We start from the raw sequence: 20,982 nt of genomic DNA, 5'->3' as shown, positions 1-20,982 counted from the left end.
ATGGCTAACTATGTCCTACTAAATACAATGGATACCGAATGAATAGCTCCTCTCTTCATAGCCCCCAATGCCTAGTAAGAGGAAAGGAAAACACAATAGTTATAATACAAGTACAAATACATGACATAATATGTGATACATAATACATATACATATAAATACACATACATATGCATACACATACATATATATCATATACATGTGCGTGTGTGTGTGTGCGTGTGTGTGTGTGTGTGTGTGTGTGTGTTGTGTGTATGATACAAAACAAAATGGATCCCAGGTCCATAGATATAGAGGTAGGAGTTGACTTTAGAGGCCATGGAGTCTAACACTCTCATTTTACAGATGAGGAAACTGAGGTCTAGAGAAGTGAAATGACTTATGCAGGATCACATAGGCAGCAAACTTTGAAGGCAAGATTTTGGAGTCAATGGGGACAGTAACATATATGTTGAAATTTGAAGGGCATTTGGAGAGCTTTATAATCTATAGAGAAGCCCTCACTAACCAATCATGACACTTTTGGCAAGCATATTTCTCCCTGTTTAATGCCTGGACTGATATTAATTATCAGAAAATAGTTGATTAAGATTATCCCTCTTGTAATAGGTTTCCAAGAATCTTATGTATTTTTGATGTTTGTGTGGAAGGCACCCTGCTCTAAGAAGTCCGTAAAGAAGCATAATGCTTTACCAAATTAAATGCTATAAAAAATACTAAATGAACAATAAATGCAATTTTGCATTTTTAATAAAAATTTTATATTCTCTACATTTTTCAGTAGATTATATGATGGTTAAATGGTGTTCTACTATGGAATATTGCATGTGGAAGCCTATCTATTCCCTGTTATTATCCTCATCAAGGTTGCCCTCATTTTGCCTAAAGATGATCTGGATAAAAAGTTTTATATAGATGAAAAAGTTTTATTATACTTAAATTATATCATAATTATAAATTGTTTTGTTATTGTTATTTTAGAGAAAGAAAGTTTTATACAGATGACATACATTCTTAGTCACCTTCTCTTTAGATGATATGGAGGATAGTAATAAGATTTGAGATTTTTTTTTCCCCATGCCTTTGATAATTTTTTTCTTCTTCAGACTCCTTGCAAATCAATACCTCAATGCCCTAACAATCACGTAGCTTCCAGGAAAGATCTCTTCTATATTGTCTACTGCATTCATTTTCCCCATCTCTGTTCTTTTTCATGTTATTTCTACCTCCTCGATAAGCGAATCTGTGATGTTAGAGTGAAAGTATAATCATCCCACTGTTTTTTATGGTTAAAAGAGTTTGCTACAAAAAATTGTGCAGATCTTTTCTATTTTTCTTCTGCTTGTTGTCTTACTTCCACTTTCATCCTTAAAAGACCTCAAGATGACTTTCTTTAAGTCATACGCCATATGATCCTTAAACCGATTTTGTCCTTCACTGCTTCTTTCTAGGGCAGCTAGGTGGTACAGTGGATTGAGTGTTGGGCTTGAAGTCAGGAAGAATCGTCTCCCTAAGTTAAAATCCAACCTGAGACACTAGCTTGTATGGCCCTGGACAAGTCATTTAACCCTGTTTGCTTCAGTTCCTCATCGTAAAATGAGCTGGAGAAGGAAATGGCAAATCAATCATTGCCAAGAAAACCCAAACGGGGTGATGAAGAGTTGGATATGATTGAAACAACTGAACAACAACAAATTTCTTTCCAGCTTTTAAAAAAAGTAATACTATTCATAATTTTCTACCTTTCTTCTCTGCAAGATCTTACAAATAGTTTATATTCTAAACCTGTACTACCCTTGGCTACCCTATCTCTCTGCTTGCCACATCAGCCAAGTTAGTGTTTGCTGATTTAAATGCTTTTCAGTCTCTTTTGGTATCTTTGTTATGGTAATTGATTTATAATGGTTAAAGTTTTATATTAAATTATTATCATCAATGTCTATGTCCCTTTTGTTCATCCCTATCCTAATTTTTATAGCATCAATAACTCATTTATATAGGTCAGGGTGAAATTGTTTTAATTACACACCATATATTTTTCTTCTTTTTACCCTTTCTTCTAACTTTTTTTACTCATTTTGATCTTTACACTTACAAGTTTATGGTCTAATTCTATAGCATTTCTAAGATAATGATTTCAGAATGACCATCATGTCAATAATGAATCATTTCCTATCTTCTAAAATGTAATCAATTTTATTTTTTGGTGTGATATTATTTATTGCTTGCTATGTATCATGTCTTTTGATTCTTTTCTCCAAGAAAGTATTCATGATGCATAGGAATAAGGCAAGTTTTTGTCCTGTCACATTCCTGACCCACATTTTCCAACATATTCTTGGCCATCATGGACTGAAGTTATTACTGATCAAGTTCTTTGTCAATTTAATTGGAAAGTTCTTAATAAATTCTTGGTATACTTTTCTAACTTCTTAATTATCTACAATACGTGTGTGCATTTTATACTTATTTTCATGGTGCTTTGGGGGGGGGGGCAATGAGGCTTAAGTGACTTGCCCAGGGTCACACAGCTAGTAAGTTTCAAGCGTCTGAGGTTGGATTTGAACTCAGGTGCTCCTGAATCCAGGACCAGTGCTTTATCTACTGTGCCACCTAGCTGCCCCCATGCTAAGTATTTTCAAAAAGTACACCATGGGGGGCAGCTAGGTGGCACAGTGGATAAAGCACTGGCCCTGGATTCAGGAGCACCTGAGTTCAAATCTGGCCTCAGATGCTTAACACTTACTAGCTGTGTGACCCTGGGCAAGTCACTTAACCCCAATTGCCTCACTGAAATAAATAAATGAATAAATATATTTTTTAAAAAAAGAAAATACTTAGCATGAATACAGCAATATAAGATGACCGAGTATTCCATGAAATGATGGTTTTTGTTGCTTTTGGACACTCAACTCAAATATAACTTTGTTATTTGCCTCCACAGAACCTGTGAATCATCTTTTCATTTAGCTTATACTTCCTTCTTTCTTCTGACTTCATTAATAGTGAAAATGACAAAATGGATACAATTCAGCTCCTCTAGTACCATGTCCATTCATTGGTCATTGGATGAAGATTTCACATTTACAGTTTTAACAATTAAATGAAAGGGTTTTTTTTTTTTAATCCACATAATTCTTCATACCCTTTGTCCTCCTTTCTGCCATTCTCCCTCTATCACTGAAGAAGCAAAATAGAGTCACACTTTTGGAACTCAGGTCATTTTGAATTTTTCTTTTTTTTTTTTTTCATGGGTTGCCATGACCAAAGAATTTAACACTGAGTGAAAGGCCCACTAGTGACGGATCTCTCTGCACTTAGCCAGACTAAGTTCTTGGAAATCAGACCCAGTCTACTGCAGTGATATTAGGGATAGGGACTAAACTTATGACTTAATTGCTATAGGGAATTCCCAGATAATGAAACGTCTTCTGCCAATACAATTTGGCACTTTCTCTGTAACTCATGGTCTTAGAAAATTTGCTAGAGCACCGACAGGATAAATGATTTGTCCAAGGTCACCTAGCTGGTATGTGGAAGAGGTAGAACTTGAATCTAGATCTTCCAGGCTCTGAAGCCAAGGGAAACAAGAATTTATTATTGATTGGCTATGAAAAATGAGGGAGAGGGGAAAGTAAAAGAATACAAAAAAAGAGGGTGACAGAATTTGATAGTGCCACAGAAAGAGTAGAGAAGGAACAGGTTTAGAGGGAAGGCCATAAGCTTGATTTTGGACATGTTAAATTTGAGGAGTCAGTGGGACATCCATAGGAAAATATACTATAATTAGGTGAAGGTATAGATCTGGAACTCAAAAAGGAGCATAGAACTGGTGATAGATTTGGTGGCCTTCTGCACAGTGATGGTAAGTGAACCCATGACAATGAATGGGATTGCCAATGCAAAGAGCAGAAAGGAAAATTAGGGATCAAGGAAGAGGATGAGAGACTAAGGAAGGAGTAGTTAGAGAAGTAGAAAGAGAACCAGAAGAGTATTGTGCCTCTAAATCCAAGAGAGGAGAGAGAATTCATGGAAAGTGAGAGATATGAAAACGAAGGGATGTCAACAATGACAAAAAAACAAAAAAGCCATAGAGAGGTCAAAGAACATTGGATCTGGAAATCAGGGGATGGTTGATGAGTTTTGAGAGATTATTTTCAACAGAACAGTGAAAGTAGAAACTTGGTTGATAAGGTTGGAAAGTAGTGAATAGTGACAAGATGCAGGTAGGGGTAATTTTTTCAAGTTTAGTGATGAAGAAGATAGAGATAGCTGGATAAGAAAGAAGGATAATGGAAAGACTTTTTAGTGTAGGGGTGGTTCAAATGCAGAAAACTTTGAGGCTGGCCACATATAAATAATAAAGACAAGAATTTCAAACAGGACTGAGATGACTGAAGTAAAGGTTGATGTCTAAAACGGCTCCATCTAATGGGTTTTTATTTTTTGTCTTTCCTCCTTCAGTTAATTTGTATGTGTACCTTGAATCTTGGTCAACTTATCTGAGGGGACCTATATATAAATCAAGGGCACCTTAATGGTTTCGGAAGACCTGATCATATAGGTAGATCTGTAGACAGATGGCAAGAAGTCATTTGAAAGAGAAAGACCACTGGTACAAGGTCTTTGAAGAGGTGAGAGGCCAAGAGACCAAAGGCACAAGTAAAGGGATTATCCTTGTAAAGGATTAGGTACTCCTCCTATGTGTTTAAAGGAAAGAGAATAAATGATGATGAGAAGTTGTAAGGAAAGAAGGATGGGGGCAGCTAGGTAGCGCACAGGGCAGCTAGGTGGTGTAGTGGATAGAGCAACGGCTCTGGAGTCAGGAGTACCTGAGTTCAAATTCAGTCTCAGACACTTGACACTTACTAGCTGTGTGACCCTGGGCAAGTCACAACCCCAATTGCCTCACTAAAAAAAAAAAAAAAAGGAAAGGAAAGAAAGATGGCCTCGAATTTTTTAGTGAAGAGACTAGGCTATCTGCCATAAAGTGCTGGACATGGCATCAAGAGGGGCTAGGTTCAAATCCAGCCACAGACACTTACTAGCTGTGTGATTTGGGGCAAGTCACTTAAGCCTCAGTTTCCTTATATATAAAATAGGGCTAATATCTGCTATAAGTGGGTAGCAGGAGAATGATTGAGGGCTGATCAGAGAGAAAAAAGATCTAAACGACTGGGAAAACAGTGAAACATTTGGGAAAAGAGATAGAAAGGCAATGGGTATGTGAGAGACATTTCAAATAGCCAACATGCCCTAGTCATTATGCTTCCTGGAGAAATCATTGACATGGGCAGATTCTCATTCATTCTCATTCTCATTCATTCTCTCTGTTTGTCTGCCTGTCTGTCTCAGTCTCCTAAAATATAGACACTAGAAAGACCCTGAAAAATAAGAGTTAGTGGAAAATAAAATTTCATCCTCAATACTAGAGAACTTGGAACCAGTGATCTCACAGAGAGCCAATGACCTGGCAAGTGTAGGGAGATGTCTAGAATTCAATGGCAAGTAGAAACAGTCTAAATAAGTCTAATTATATAATTAGTCTAATTATGTAAATGTGATATATGATATAATTATACAATTAGTCTAATTATATGATTAGTTTAATTATATAATTTTTATCTAAGGTGTTTATGTCTGATTTTTGTTTGACTTGTATGCTTATGTCTGCTTTGATTATCTAAGTAAATGAAACTATCTCTTCTCTCCTAGGGAGACATACAGCCCAGCAACCAAGGAAGTACATATAGATAACTGGAAATCAATAGGAAGGTGAAAAAAAAGTGGGTTGATCAAATTAGATAAAAGGGTTTATGTTCTTGGGTCTGTTTCTGCCTGCTAAATAAATGACTTCATACATGCTGCTGCTTTACCCTGCCAATCCCAAAGGAAAGAAAGCTTTAGGGTCCCAGGAAATAGTAGAGAACCTCAATGTTGGAAAAGTACTCAGAGAAGACTAGTTAAATTCGTACCTGACTGAGAACCCCCTTGATGATATCCCCAACAAGCGGTCATCCAGCCTGTTAGAGCATGAGTTCTGATTTTATGTTCTCTCTCCTGTGAGTCATTTTATCTCTAGCCTACTGGAGGAATATTGGAAAGCATGAAGCTGGAGTCAAGATTTGTGTTCAAATCTCAGCTCTTCCACTTAATGCCTTCATGATCTTAGGCAAAGTCATTTAACCTATTTGGGCCTCTGTTCCTCATTTGTAAAATGTGGAAGTTTAGGTCACATTAAGAAATGCGACCAAAAAGGTCCCTATGATCTTACTACGAATGGTAATCTGAGTGTACTGGGGAGAAGGAGATAAATATTTTAAGATGAACAAAGGACATAGCAATTGAAGAAATACATTTTTTCAGTGGTTTCTTAGGCATTTTTTGCCATCACCTTTCCTTTTACCTGATCATTACTGTTGATATAAAGCCATTGAAACTGAACAAGATGAAATCAATTTCATTAAAGTTGAAATGCTAATGGTTATAATACTAAATGAATATGATTCAACTAATAGTAGAAGATGGTAATTTTCAGCTCATTCTTTTCCAGAGGAAAAGGAAACCTCTAATGGTGTAGAGTAAGGAGTAAGGATTGCAGTGGGTGGTACATGATGGGAGAGGTGGCTTTAGTCACTATGCCAAAATATCTATTCAAGAGATTTTTTTTAAAAAGTTTAAATCCCCTAATGAGGGCTTTAAAGTTCCTAATAAGAACATTTAATAAATAATTAGGAAATGTGATACAGTAAAAAAGAAGCAATGAATTTAAAGTCAAAAGAGCTGAATTCAAATTTTAGTGCTGACACATAGCTATGTGATCACTGAAAATTCACTTAGCTTTTGCCTCCCTGAGACTCTCACCTGTGAAGCAAGAGCAACAATGCACGCACTGCTTACTTTTCAAGGTTGTTATTAGCACAAGGCTTTATAAATTATAATCATTATATCAATTCAAGCTATTGTTATTTCTACTAATAAACACCTGATCTATAAACTCTCCTAATAAAGTATGTTTATCTTGTGTCCCCATCTTAAATGTGAGATCCTCATGGTCTGGGATCATATTATAATTTTATATTCCTCACTGCACCTAGTACAGGTATGCCTTTTTTTTTTTAATTTTTAATTTTTTTTAGTGAGGCAATTGGGGTTAAGTGACTTGCCCAGGGTCACACAGCTAGTAAGTGTTAAGTGTCTGAGGCCGGATTTGAACTCAGGTCCTCCTGACTCCAGGGCTAGTGCTCTATCCACTGCGCCACCTAGCTGCCCCTATGCCTTTTAATAAATGCTGGTTTTTCAATAAATAATGAAAAGTCAGTCAAATCATTGCAGGGAGTGTGATTTTTGTCTCATTGCTTTTCTTGTTCCCATCTTCATTTACTTTCTTTTCCTTCTCTTTTAAACTTCTTTGTAGGTCATACTTCTCTTTGGTCTAATGGATATTTAGCAAGCAACTAGTTTTTAATATGGCATTAGGAGAGCACGAGTTCAAATCCAGTCTCAGAAACTACCTGTGTGACTTTGGGCAAGTCATTTAAGCTTCAGTTTCCTCATCTGCAAAATGGGGATAATAATAGCTCCTTTCCTCCCAGGTTTGTCAAGAGGATCAAATGAGATAATATTCATAAGGCATTTTGCAAACCTTAAAGTGCTATGTAAATATTAGCTATTATTATTGGCGGACTCTATGGCCTAGAAACGAATGGCTTAAGCTTCCCAGAGACCCAGTTTTCTCCTCTTTAAAATGATGGGTTTGGACTTGATGGTGTCTGAGGTTCCTTCCAACTCTAGAATTAGGATCCCATGATACTCTTAGAAGAATGAATGATGAAATAGCAAAACTTGCTCAACACTTACCTTCTCTGACCACATCCAGAATCATTCTCTTATCATATTTCTGAACCAATGTTAGAAAATTAGCTGTCCATGATATATCACATATTTTCTTCAACTCACATCAAAGAATAGATTTGTTGTCATACCTGGGTGTTCATATGACATATGCCGGGGATGGTATGAGCATAAATGGGGCTTCTGGACCTGTGCATTAGTGAATACCTTCAAGCCCATATCCTGGAAAGAAAGTCAGAAGTGCATCAATTCACAAACATTATTGACACCCATTAAATTTATTTTAATAGGGGCGGCTAGGTGGCGCAGAGGATAGAGCACCGGCCCTGGATTCAGGAGGACCTGAGTTCAAATCCAGCCTCAGACACATGACATTTACTAGCTGTGTGACCCTGGGCAAGTCACTTAACCCCCACTGTCCCACCAAAAATAAATAAATAAATAAATAAATAATTTTAATAGCAACTGTTATGGCTGATGTTTCTCCCTCGTATTTATTTCCCCTATTGCTAAGAAGGGTGGAGCCTCGAAACTTCGTAAATCAGGCAGAAATGTAAGGAAAGATGGGCTCAATAGCCAAGTATTTAATAAGCTCAGCCAGGCTGTCCAAGCCCTGACTCCTTCCAGATTCCTCATAGTCACACAGAGGTCAATAGGTCCCTTAAAGGAGCCTAGTGATTATCCACGAACAGGCATGATCAGGAGCAGGTTGCGGGTATCACCAGGACCATAAGAAGGTTATGGTCACTAGATACTAGAGGGGCAGAGTTACTTAGCAGGCCAGATAGTGCAAAAATATATTCACAAATTGACTCAACCTTGGTAAACAGAAAAAAACCCTTCGAAATGCTGAGAGGGGCCTGGAATAAATAAATGACCATCATCAAGGGGATAAGACCCTTCGGGGGCAAGGGGAGGCAAAGTCTTATGCTCCACCAAAGTAGCAACAGGAAGGGTTGAACTGACAAAGTTCAATTGGTTTAGAGCTATAATTTTGAAAAGCCAAAGAAATAAATGTGCCATAGGGAGCAGACATGGGGTTACATGTCAGAATATTCCTAAGAGACAATTCAAACTTTGTTCTTCATCTTTTGCATGACAACTATTACCTCTCAAGAAATCTATTTATGAGGGCAGCTAGGTGGCACAGTGGATAAAACACCGGCCCTAGATTCAGGAGAACGTGAGTTCAAATCCGGCCTCAGACACTTGACACTAGCTGTGTGACCCTGTGCAAGTCACTTGACCCCCATTTCCCCGCAAAAAAAAATAATCTATTTATTTATATATTTGTTTGTTCATTTGTTCATTCATTCATTCAGCAGGGCAATGAGGGTTAAGTGACTTGCCCAGGGTCACTCAACTAGTAAGTTTCAAGTGTCTGAGACAATATTTGAACTCAGGTCCTCCTGAATCCAGGGCCGGTGCTTTATCCATTGCACCACCTAGCTGCCCGTCTCTCAAGAAATTTATAACCAAGTGTGTGAATAGGAAAAATGGACTTTACTCTTAGGAAGTTGTAAGCATCGTCTTCTTCACTATTCGATACAGGGGAGTAAGTGATTCCATTAATAAAAATGTTCTTGAAAGAGGTACATTCTCCAATATCTTCTTCTTGTACATTTAGATCACTAGGGAATCCAGTAAGATCCTTCACAGACAGCTGTTCATATAGCTATGCAAGCAGAAAGAGAAAAGAGAAAGGGATTTCTTGTTATTCTTGTTGATAATTTATAGGGGGGACATAAGTGATATAGTCTCCACAACCCTCTTCCAACTGATCCAGGAGAACTGTGATAATGAACAACAATCAAGTTGATGAATGTTCCAGCCTCAGATACTTAGCTAGCTGTGTGACCCCAAGCAAGTTACTTAATCTCTATTTGCCTCAGTTTTCTCATCTATAAAATGTGGATAATAACAGCACCTACCTCCCAGAGTTGTTGTGATGATCAAAAGAGATAATATGTGTCAGGTGGTCAGTATAGGCACTATATAAATGCTGTTGTTGTTACTATCTTTTTATAAGCATTAAGCTTACCTGGGTCAGTGTTGTTGTTGTTGTTGTTGTTGTTGTTGTTGTTGTTCAGTTGTGTCCAATTCTTTGTGACCCCATTTGGGGTTTTGCCGTTTCCTTTTCCAGCTCATTTTATAGATAAAGAAACTGAGGTAGAGTTATATGACTTGCCCAGGGTCACACAGTTAGTAAGTGACTGAGACCAGATTTGAAGTCATCCTGATTCCAAGCTCAGTGTTCTATCCACTGTGCTGCCTAACTGCCCCTGCTTGGCTCAGCACAAAGAATAAAAACCCTAGGCACCAAGTGCCATAGAAAACTCTGCTGAGGGATACAATTTTACATGCTAGATATACAGGAAAGACGTCACCCAGTAGCTAATCAATGAAAAGATCCTCTTAAATTTTTGTTGTACTTTGTTCAGGAACCTGTGTTAGACATTACGTGGGAATATGAATATATAGATATAGATATATATATATCTCTATATATATATCTATATAATGCTCCTTGACCTTAAGGAATTCATAATTTAGGAGGAAGAAAATAGATTTTATCAATGCATTATTAGGGACCCATATCCCCCTTCAAATAACCTGTATGTCACATAAATAAGAACATGAGCCCTATTTTCACTATACTGTAAGAGACAGTATTGTGTAACAGAAAGATTATTGAGTTGGAACTGAGGGACAAATGACAGCCCTACTACTTACTAAACTATATGGTTCTAGGAAAATATGTTAACCTCTCAGCCCCAGTTTCCCCATCTGTAAAAGCAAAAATCACTCTATCTCATTGTTGTATGAATTAAGTGAAGAAATAATATACTTAAAGCACTATGCAAATCAGAAAGTCCTCCATAAATGTCACCCTTTTTCATTAACATAAACATATATGTAACCCTCATCCAGGTAAAGTAGAAGAGTGCTTTCCATTGATGCTGAGAGGGGCCTAGAATAAATACATGACCATTATTAAGGAGATAAGACCCTCTGGAGTATTTCCTCCCTTTGTCAGGGGGAGGTAAAGCCTTATTAGAAGAGAATAATTAGTGAAAAATTCATCTGTGCAAGAGGGACTATTCAGCTGGACTGATGCAGCTGCCCTCATGTGAGTTAGAGAAAGGCATATAAGAGCAAACAGGAGCACTCCCTTGCTTGAAAGGACCAGAAGAGTCAACCAAAAGCCTCCTAGCCTATTATTAATCTATGTCATATGCAGAAATTGCACTGGGATTACCCACTGCCACTCATCATGGGCTTATTTCACTCAACAGATGCCATGTCCCTCTACTAGAATAAAATCTCCATGAGACTTAGTCTAATTTTTTTATCTTCCCTCAGTACCTAGTACAGTTCTCTATATTTGGGAGGGGGAGAGTACTTCATAAGTTTTCACATTTATTGACATCCTCTACAGGGAGAAGGGCATGTGTACACATATATACATACATATACATATATATACATACACATATACATATAGATTCCTCAAACACCCTAACCTCCCACTTCTACATTCCACTTTTCATTTCTATGACCTCTGTTCCACTAAGAACCCTTCGGTGTTCTACTGAATTCCACTGAGGAACTCCATTTCTCCTCCTCCTTTCCACCTCTGTTACACACTGAGATGGTCATACTCTTGATTTTGCCATCCCCTGAAGTGTTCCATTCCCCCTGTTCATGAATTCTGAAATTAACTTCTCTGACCATATTATTTAATTTAATTTATTTATTTTGGCAGGGATAGGGTCACACAGCTAGTAAGTGTCAAGTGTCTGAGGCCGGATTTGAACTCAGGTCCTCCTGAATCCAGGGCTGGTGCTTTATCCACTGCGCCACCTAGCTGCCCCCATAATATTTTATTAATGCATCTTTCCCTCTGCTTTATGACCCCTTATTTCATTCTTTGTTTTTGCCTTGATGTTGAATCCATCCAACCCTGATTTTTTTTCCTATCACCACTGCACTGCTACCCTTTTTCCTTTTTTCTATCTTGACCCCTTGGTTAAGCAAGAGGTGAACCAGTTCAATTCAATACTAACCTTTACAACCAAATCTCTGGCTCCCTTATCCTATCACTGATCAAGTCTTGCCAAAGCCCAATCTTGGGTTACTCCCAACCAGAGGTGGACTTTACTCCTATTCATGTTCTACAGAATGAAAATGGAGAAAATCAGGAAACTGTGCTGACTGGGTCACTACAAATTTATGTTACATAATCTTAATTGAACTCTCATTGCAGCAAAGGCAATCCATTTGTACCTCCCTAATTGATTCCCTATCTCACTACAGCAACTGTTCCAAACCTTTCCATCCCTTCTCAATGCTCCCATATCATCTCCCTCCCCATTTTAGTTGCAGAGCTGGATGCATATTTCAATATAAAAACTGTGGTAATTCACTGTGAGTTCTCCTCTTTTTCATCATCTACATCATTTGGCCATTTTCCTCTATTTTCTCCTCCCTCATCCTTGTCTCAGAAAAAGAGGTAGTTCCTCTTCTTGCCAAAACCAACTCTCTAGATGCATCCTTAATCACATAGCCTCTCATTTTTCCAGCAGGTTGCTCTCACTATCATTCCTACTTTCTTCCATATCTTCAATCTATATCTATTGGCTCCTTCCCTGATGTATACAAATATATCCAAGTCCCCCATCCTTAGAAAACCCTCTCTTGGTTCTACCATCCCTGCTAGCTGTCATCATATTTTTCTTCTCCCTTTCATGGCTAAACTTTTTGAGAAAGGCATATATAATCAGTGTCTTTCCTTCCTTTCTTCTCACAGTATTTTAAATCCTCTTCATTGTCCAACTGAAACTATTCTCTCCAAAGTCACCAATATTATATATATATATATATATAAACCCATTGCGGGGCAATGGGGGTTAAGTGACTTGCCCAGGGTCACACAGCTAGTAAGTGTCAAGTTTCTGAGGCCAGATTTGAACTCGGGTACTCCTGAATCCAGGGCCGGTGCTTTATCCACTATGCCACCTAGCTGCCCCATACCAATTATATCTTAATCATTAAGTCTAATGTCGGTCTCAGTCCTCATCTTCTCGACCTCTTTGCACTGTTGATCACTGACTTCTCCTAGATACTCTCTCCAATCTAGGTTTTCATGATACTGCTCTCTCTTAGTTCTCCTACCAGTCTGATCATTCCTTCTGAGTTTCCATTGTTGGATATTCCTCTAGGTCATGCCCACTAAACATAAATCTGGCCAGGCCATCTTCCCTTCTCTTATTATACTATCTCATTTGGTGATCTCATCAGTTTCCATGGGCTCAATTACCATCTCTATGAACATGTTGAATTTTGGTTGGACTGTACAGAGCATGAAAGGGAATTGTATAAAATAATGCCATAAATGTAGGAAGCAGGTTGTGAGGACCCTTAAATACTTGGCTGAAGAGGAGTACTTGATAATAGAGAAAACCACTGAAGTTTCTGAGCCATTCAATGACATGGTAATACCTGTGTGTTAGGGAGACTCTAGTGGTAGGTACTTAACAAATACTTGTTGACTAATTGCTCAAAGATGGGAAGCAATGTGAATCAAGAGAAGGGGGCAGATGCAAAAGGTGGTGTGAAGTTAGCTCTTGATCAGGTGTAAGAAGTAAGTGGGGCAGCTACGTGGTACAGTGGTTAGAGTGCTGGGCCTGGAGTCGGGAATATTCCTCTTCATAAATTCAAATCTGGCCTCAGATATTTATTAACTATATGAACTTGAGAACCCTATTGCCTCAGTTTCCTCATTTGTAAAATGATCTTGAGAAATCGCAAACCACTGCAGTATCTTTGCCAAGAAAACCCCAAATGGGGTCACGACGAGTCAGACATGATTGAAAAACATCTGAACAACAACAAGAAGTGAATAGGTGATATGAATAAAAGATGATTCCAAGGTTTTTAGCATCTGTGACTGGGAGGATAGAGAAGGTTGGAGGAAAGGAAGTTTTAGGAGGAAAGATGAGCTTACTTTTGGACACTGAGCTAAGTTTGAAGGACACCAAAGTGGCAATTTTCTGCAGACCGATGGAGATGTGGGACTGAAATTCATCAAAAGAGATGATAGGGCTAGATAGATTTGAAAATCATCTTCATAAAGGTGATCATCATATCAGTAGTAGCAGAACAGATCAATAAGGGAGAGAGTACAGAGAAAACAGAGGAGAGAAAAGGACTGACAACAGCTTTGGGAGACATCTACATTAGGGAAATAGAGGAGGAGGAGGAACCTGTGATAGAAAATGAACAAAGGTCAGACAGATGGGAGGAGAACCAAGAGACAATACATCACAGAAGCCAAAAATCAGAAAAGGAACCTAGTAGGCAGAGTTGGGCAATAGTTTCACATGCTACTCAAAAGTCAAGGCCACTTGGGTTAGAAATTAAGAGGGTAAGGGTAATGTTTAGTAAAGTAGTTTAAGTAGAATGATGTTGACTTGGGAGCCAGATAACATGGAGTTGAAAAGTGAAGAAATCAAAGATTAATCTTTCCGGGATTTTATCCCAAATTGGGGGTAGGGGGATAAGATTTGAGGGGCTAATACAGTAAAGCAAGGTTGTTGTTGTTTTTTAATATAGGATACATCTGAATGTGTTTATAGGTGGTGAGAAGGAACAAGTAGATAAGAAGACACTGAAGAGAATTGTAGTCTCTTTCTTCTTCAGTGCTTCACCCATCGTACAGTGGTTACCAGAGGCAGCTAAATGCCTAAAGTAGACAGAGTGCTGGATGCGGAATCAGGAAGACTTGAATTCAAATCTAGCCTCAGACACTTACTAGCTGTGTGACCCTGGGCAAGTCACTTACCTTTTGTTTTGTATGAGTATTCTCATATGTAAAAAGGGCATAAAAATAGCATCTACTTCCCAGGGTTGTTGTGAGGATTAAAATGAAATAATATTTGCAAAGTGCTTTTATGAGTGCCAGCTATTATTATCATTACCTCTTCAATAAAATACAAATTCTTTAGCCTGGTGCTTAAGAGACTTCACAACCTATTTCTAATCTTCCTTCATAGCCTTGTTTTATATTACTCTCCTTTAGGCACTGTATATTCCAACCAAAATGGAATAATAAGTATTCCCAGAATTCAACATATACTTCTTTGACCTTTGACTTGTGGACTCTCTCTGTGGCTGGAATTCACTCCCTCCTTATCTCTGTCTTCCAGAATCCTTCCCTGGTGTCAAGGCTCCCTTTAGGTGCCACTTTTTCAATGAAGCGCAAGAGGCCAAGAAAGAGAATCAAGGGCAAGATAGATTCAAAGGTATAGGTGCAAAGGTTACCCTTTGCAAAAGCAACCTTATACTCTGAGATAAAAGAAAACAAAGATAGACTGAATATAGATGTACAATGGTTTTCAGGTGTTGAAGAGGAAGATTTAGTAGTTTCGGATATATGGTCTCAATTATCTAAGTAAAAAGGGAAGCAAGGATGCTGAAGGATGGTGGTAAATGGGGAAGGGGAAACCCTCTAAACTTGGGTTTAAATTTTAGCTATGATACTGTCTGTGGGACTTTGGCAAGTCATTTCACCTCTGTAGACCTTAGTTTCCTTATATATAAAATGAGGGAATTGGACCCTGAGGTCTCTTCTAACTCTGAGTCTGTGATCCTATTAATTCATTCTTTTTCCTTTTTCTTCAACTTTCAAGTTCACTAAAAATTGCACTTATCTTTTCACAACCCTTTTCTGCCTCTGGCCTATCAGAAAAGGTCTGGATGCCCTTCCCCCTGAAGAAGAGCATTACATTTTCTCAAGGATTCTATTACTCAAAATATAATTAGCCAGGTAATAATAATTACTATTCAGGGAAGTGTCTTCTCCTTATGTTGTTTGTTGTTGTTGTTGTTCAATTGTGTCAGACTCTTCATGACCCCATTGGGGGGGTGGGCAAATATACTGAAGTGGTTTGCCATTTCCTCCTCTGGGTCATTTCACAGATAAGGAAACTGAGGCAAAGAGGGTTAAGTGAATTGCCCCGGGTCATATAGCTAGTAAATGTCTGAGGCCAGATTTGAAGTCTAACCACTCCGTCACCCAGCTGCCTCTTCTTGTAAGATCTCAAACACTCTGCTAAAAGGCAGGTTTTACTTCTGTAGCTATCTCACAGGATTATGCATAGGGTTTTTCTTAACCAAAGGTCCTTCAGTAGGATAATTCTTTTGCTAGGGAAAAAAGTGAGATTCTCATCAGCAACCATGGGTTTAACCATATAGATGACTTCCATATCTATATACCCACCCTTCATCTTTCTCTTGAGCTTAAGACCTCCAACTGCCTTTTTGACATTTCCATCTTGATGTCCCATGGGAATCTCAAACTCATCATATCCCAAACAGAACTCATTCAGTGTCCTTTCTCCTGAACCCATCTGTCCTCTTAGCTTCCCTATTTCTTTCCTCCTGACCAACTCTTAATGTTCCACCACCTCTCCTTGGTCTGTTCTTAGGGTTATGCAGAACTTATTCTCACGCACTGTTTTGAATCAGTTTGGTATTCTCTGTACCTTTAATGCGGTGTTACGGAACGTCCATCATTTCTAAATAAGCAGCTGGAGGAAGGGAGAGCTTAATATTTTTTGCCATATAATTATGACTTCGTTATGATAACAGGGATGAATTAGAACCTACCATCTGAGGAGTAAGTTCTTCTTCAGGATGGAGGAGAAGAACACTCTCATCCACTGCACGCAGGGCACAGAGGGACTGAGGAGAGGCTTGTACCTTCAGGTGGGTTTCCAAGGATGGAAGGCTTTTTGCTGATGAAAAGCTTAAATCTACCTGTAAAAAAAAAAAAAGGCAGAGGTCAATGGAACCATTTTCCTGCTAAATCAGTCCTGAAATCTCTCTTCTCCCTTGTCCTCTTCTCATTCAAAACACCTACAACTCAGCATGGCTTAGCTGTGTTTGTTGTTGTTTGTCCTTTGTTCTCAAAGAGGACCATGACATCGGGAAGGTCATGTCATGACTTGCACTGAATTGGATTTAAGTGAGAGACGGCTGTATAAAATCACCAACCTTGGGGCAGCTAGGTGGCACAGTGGATAGAGCACCGGCCCTGGAGTCAGGAGTACCTGAGTTCAAATCCGGCCTCAGACACTTAACACTTACTAGCTGTGTGACCCTGGGCAAGTCATTTAACTCCAATTGCCTCACTAAAAAACAAAAAAACAAACAAAAAAATAAAGTCACCAACCTCACTCTCTCCTCCAGAGCCATCTGGGTCCAGTGGCAAGATATACATCAGGACAACTGGCCCTGGCCCTGGATGTTTAAGGCAATTGGGGTTAAGTGACTATCCCAGGGTCACACAGCTAGTAAGTGTCTGAGGTGAGATTTGAACTCAGGTCTTCCTGACTCCAGGACCAGTGCTCTAACCACTGTACCATCTAGCGGCCCCTAGCTATGACTGAAAGAGTCCTGGGCACTCTTGGAGCCTCTTCTCTTTACCCAGCTTGATTGAATAGCTGAGATATATAATAGTTACCTCATATCCTTAAAATATGATAGCTATCATAAATGTGAATCTTCTTTTTAATTAATTCTCAGAGACCTTCCTTCACCTCTGATCTACCACTTAAAATATATCAAACACTCATTCATTGTGGGGGGTTTTTGTGGTAACTCTTTAAAAAATTTTTTTTAATGTTTAAAAAAATGTTTTGAGTTCTGAGTTCTCTCCCTCTTTCTAGTTCCTTTGAACACATTTAGAATTCAATATCGGGAACAGCTAGGTGGTGCAGTGGATAAAGCACTGGCCCTGGATTCAGGAGGACCTGAGTTCAAATCTGGCCTCAGACACTTGACACTTACTAGCTGTGTGACCCTGGGCAAGTCACTTAACCCTCATTGCCCTGCAAAAAACAAACAAACAAACAAACAAAAATAGAATGCAATATGATATTCGTTATATATGTGAAGTCATGCAAAACATTTCCATATTTGTTATGTTGCAAAAAAAACCCACCAGGAAACAAAGCAAAAAAAAAAATATGTTTCAATCTGCACACAGAGTTTATTAGTTTTTCTCTCTGGAAGTAGATAACATTTTTCATCAACTGTCATACGTTATTAATGCATTTATTAAATACCCCCTATGAGCAGGATACTGTGCTATATTCTGGAAGATATACAAAGATAAAGATAAAGCAGATGGCCCATACCCTCAAAGACCTTTCAATCTAGTGATTCCATATATTGTTGCATTTTTTTCTTTGATGTGTTTGGTACAAGTAAGACCTCTCCAACACTCTCTACTACTTATCATAAAGGAAAGGAGAAGACTCATAATGACTGGGTTATCTTATAAGAGGCAGTAAGAATTAATAGAATTAGGAGATCTGAGATCTAATGCTAACTCTTCCACTAAATTGCTGTGTGTGACCACTGGAAAATTCCAATTCAACAAACTGAGCATGTACTGCATCACAGGCAGTGTGGTATAGTTGATATAGCTGGTTCTGAAGTCAGGAAGACCTGAGTTTGAGGCTTGACTGTAACACAGATTCGCTATGTGTCCCTTGGGCAAGTCACTTGAACTCGTGGTCTTGTTGGCAACTTCCTGACTTTAAGTTGCAGAGAAGATGCTGACCTGCATTGGTAAAGGTTTCTTCACATGGGAGATGCCTACCAATGAAATCACAGATCCAGTCCCTGTCCTGGTGGTCAGGTGTGGCTTTATGGATGATATCTAGGGTCTCTTCCAACTCTAAGTTTCTATGCATAAAGAGAAGGAGTTTGGCTTTTATAGATGGAACACAGCAAAGTCTGCTAGTTCTCCTCAGGGTTTCTAGTGCTTCTTGGAGGCTTGATGGAACTTCATCCCATCCAGCGGCGTATCTGGCTAACTTGCCATCTGTCTTGACACCAGTGCCCTGCTTCTCCCTCCTGGGATAAGTATTCTCAACATCAGACCAGTAAGTGAACTTATTCATCATTGGAATTCCTACCCTGGGCTGAGACATGTTGACTTATGACCAAGTGAGTGTAAACTTGCCTAACTTTACCTCTCTATCTGTCTGGCCCCAGAACCAGGCCACCTTGCCATCTGCACTGCCTGGGACCGGTTTCCCCACCCCTCCCTTCTCAAATCTCTCTACTTTCCACCTCTAGCTCTAGCCCCAGTAATAAATCAATATTCTACTCCTTCTGGAAAGGACATATTTATCTTATGGATCAACTTAACATCAATTTAATTTCCTAACCCAAACTCCCTTCCCTAGCCCCCATTCAACCATATGTGTTATCTTCCCTTATTAGAAAGTAAGCTCTTTGAGGGGCAGGAACTGTCTTCTCATTTTTTTTTTCATAGTTTCTTTCCTTATTTCTCTTTGTTGGTTTTTTTTTTTTGTTTTTTCGGTAAGGCAATTGGGGTTAAGTGACTTGCCCAGGGTCACACAGCTAGTAAGTGTTAAATGTCTGAGGCCAGATTTGAACTCAGTTACTCCTGAATCCAGGGCTGGTGCTTTATCCACTGCGCCACCTAGCTGCCCCTGTCTTCTCATTTTTTAATATCTATCCCTAGCATTTAGAACAGTGTAAGCTCTTAGCACATAATAAGTTTTAAATAGACGCCTTTTCATTTATTCATTCATTTGGGGAAATTTACATGGCTGGGTATAAAGTAGCAATGTGAATGAAGAGAACTAGAAGAATAGATGTAAAAAGAATGTGTCTACTTATCATAGGCCTTGAAGAATCATCTCTTACAAGATCTGCATTCTGTACCCTTAAGTAAAGAAAAGGGAAAAGCAATTCACTCTCCCTGAGTCAGATAGGAAGGGCAGCTAGCAGTGGATCTTGTGACAGGCCAGGAGTCAGGAAGACCTGAGTTCAAATCCAGCCCTAGACACTTATCAGCTACATGACCCTGGACAAGACACTTAACCTTGTTTGCCTCAGTTTCTTCATCTGTAAAATGAGGCAAACTACTCCAATATCTTTGCCAAGAAAACCCCAAATGGGGTCACAAAGAATCAGTCATGACTGATTAACAACCAATTCTACAAGGAATAAGGGCTGGGGACCTTCCTTTAAGAGGCAAGAGGAAAAAAAAATGTCACAGCTACCTGAGTGACCCTTTCAAATGCCAGCTAGTTGGATTAAAGACTGAACAGAAGGGGCAGCTAGGTGGCAGAGTGGATAAAGAACCGGCCCTGGATTCAGGAGGACCTGAGTTCAAATCCAGCCTCAGACATTTAACACTTACTAGCTGTGTGACCCTGGGCAAGTCACTTAACCCTCACTGCCCCACAAAAAAAAAAAAGGAGAGGAAAGAAAAGAAAAGAAAGAAAGAAAAGAAAAAAGAGAGAATAAAAGACAACAGAAAACATATTGACTAGACCCAAGGTATGCATCTCCAAATGATCTTATTCACAAATAACTATGAGGCTTCCACAGAAGCAACAGCAGCTGCAGCAACAACAGTCAGGCTACAGCAGTTTCAGCAGACTGCAGTTAAAAAACAGCAGGGCTGGGAGCAGCTAGGTGGCACAGTGGATAAAGCACCAGCCGTGGATTCAAGAGGACCTGGGTTCAAATCCAGCCTCAGACACATGACACTTACTAGCTGTGTGACCCTGGACAAGTCACTTAACCCCCCATAGTCCCACAAAAAAAAAAAAAGCTGCAGGGCTGAGAGGTAGAGAAGAGCTGCTTTAAGAGGTGAATACAAGAAAAAAAGGTGCAACTTAGCAGAGACAAAGTAGAGTAAAAGTTGCTAGGGAGTTCCAAGAACTATGGGGAAGTTAAGTCAATGCTAAGAACTTGGGGCAGAGAGCCTGCTATAGGACAGAATCTTGAGAACTCAGGCAGGGGTTTTAGCCACAGTGCAGAGAAGATGGCTCCAAGGCCCAAATCCTTCTTCACTTCTTGGTTTGAATTTTCCTGGAATTTGTTCATTCTCCATTGACATATAAGTCTCTGAGAAATTATACTCATTTATATGTGGGAATTGAGAATAATTCTAATGCATAGTTTTTCTATTTTTTACATTTTTTAAAATTTATTATTTCAATGAAACACTTTGCTATTTGATTTGTGGCTTTCACTTGTTGTATTGGTAGATTAAGCATTAGGTGGGAGTTTTAA

The 20,982-nt window shown here is 38.9% G+C and overlaps 1 protein-coding gene across 4 annotated transcripts in view; it reads right to left on the bottom strand.

The window, feature by feature from the left end:
* Positions 1–20,982, bottom strand: part of LOC122727897 (alpha-2-macroglobulin-like) — a 74,690-nt gene that overhangs the window by 30,876 nt on the left and 22,832 nt on the right. For 3 of the 4 annotated variants that reach the window (XM_043965834.1, XM_043965835.1, XM_043965836.1), the window contains exons 15-18: positions 16,525–16,674; positions 9,362–9,529; positions 7,986–8,076; positions 36–71 (exon numbers count right to left, since the gene is read on the bottom strand). In XM_043965834.1, coding sequence (XP_043821769.1) covers positions 36–71; positions 7,986–8,076; positions 9,362–9,529; positions 16,525–16,674 — 445 coding nt within the window. The remainder of the gene's footprint in view (positions 1–35; positions 72–7,985; positions 8,077–9,361; positions 9,530–16,524; positions 16,675–20,982) is intronic. The other variant, XM_043965837.1, reaches the window with a different exon arrangement.

This window comes from Dromiciops gliroides, chromosome 5 (genome assembly GCF_019393635.1).
Source record: "Dromiciops gliroides isolate mDroGli1 chromosome 5, mDroGli1.pri, whole genome shotgun sequence".
Classification (NCBI taxonomy): domain Eukaryota; kingdom Metazoa; phylum Chordata; class Mammalia; order Microbiotheria; family Microbiotheriidae; genus Dromiciops; species Dromiciops gliroides.
Note: the sequence above shows the minus strand (reverse complement) of the source record. Positions and strands in the feature narration are given on the sequence as shown.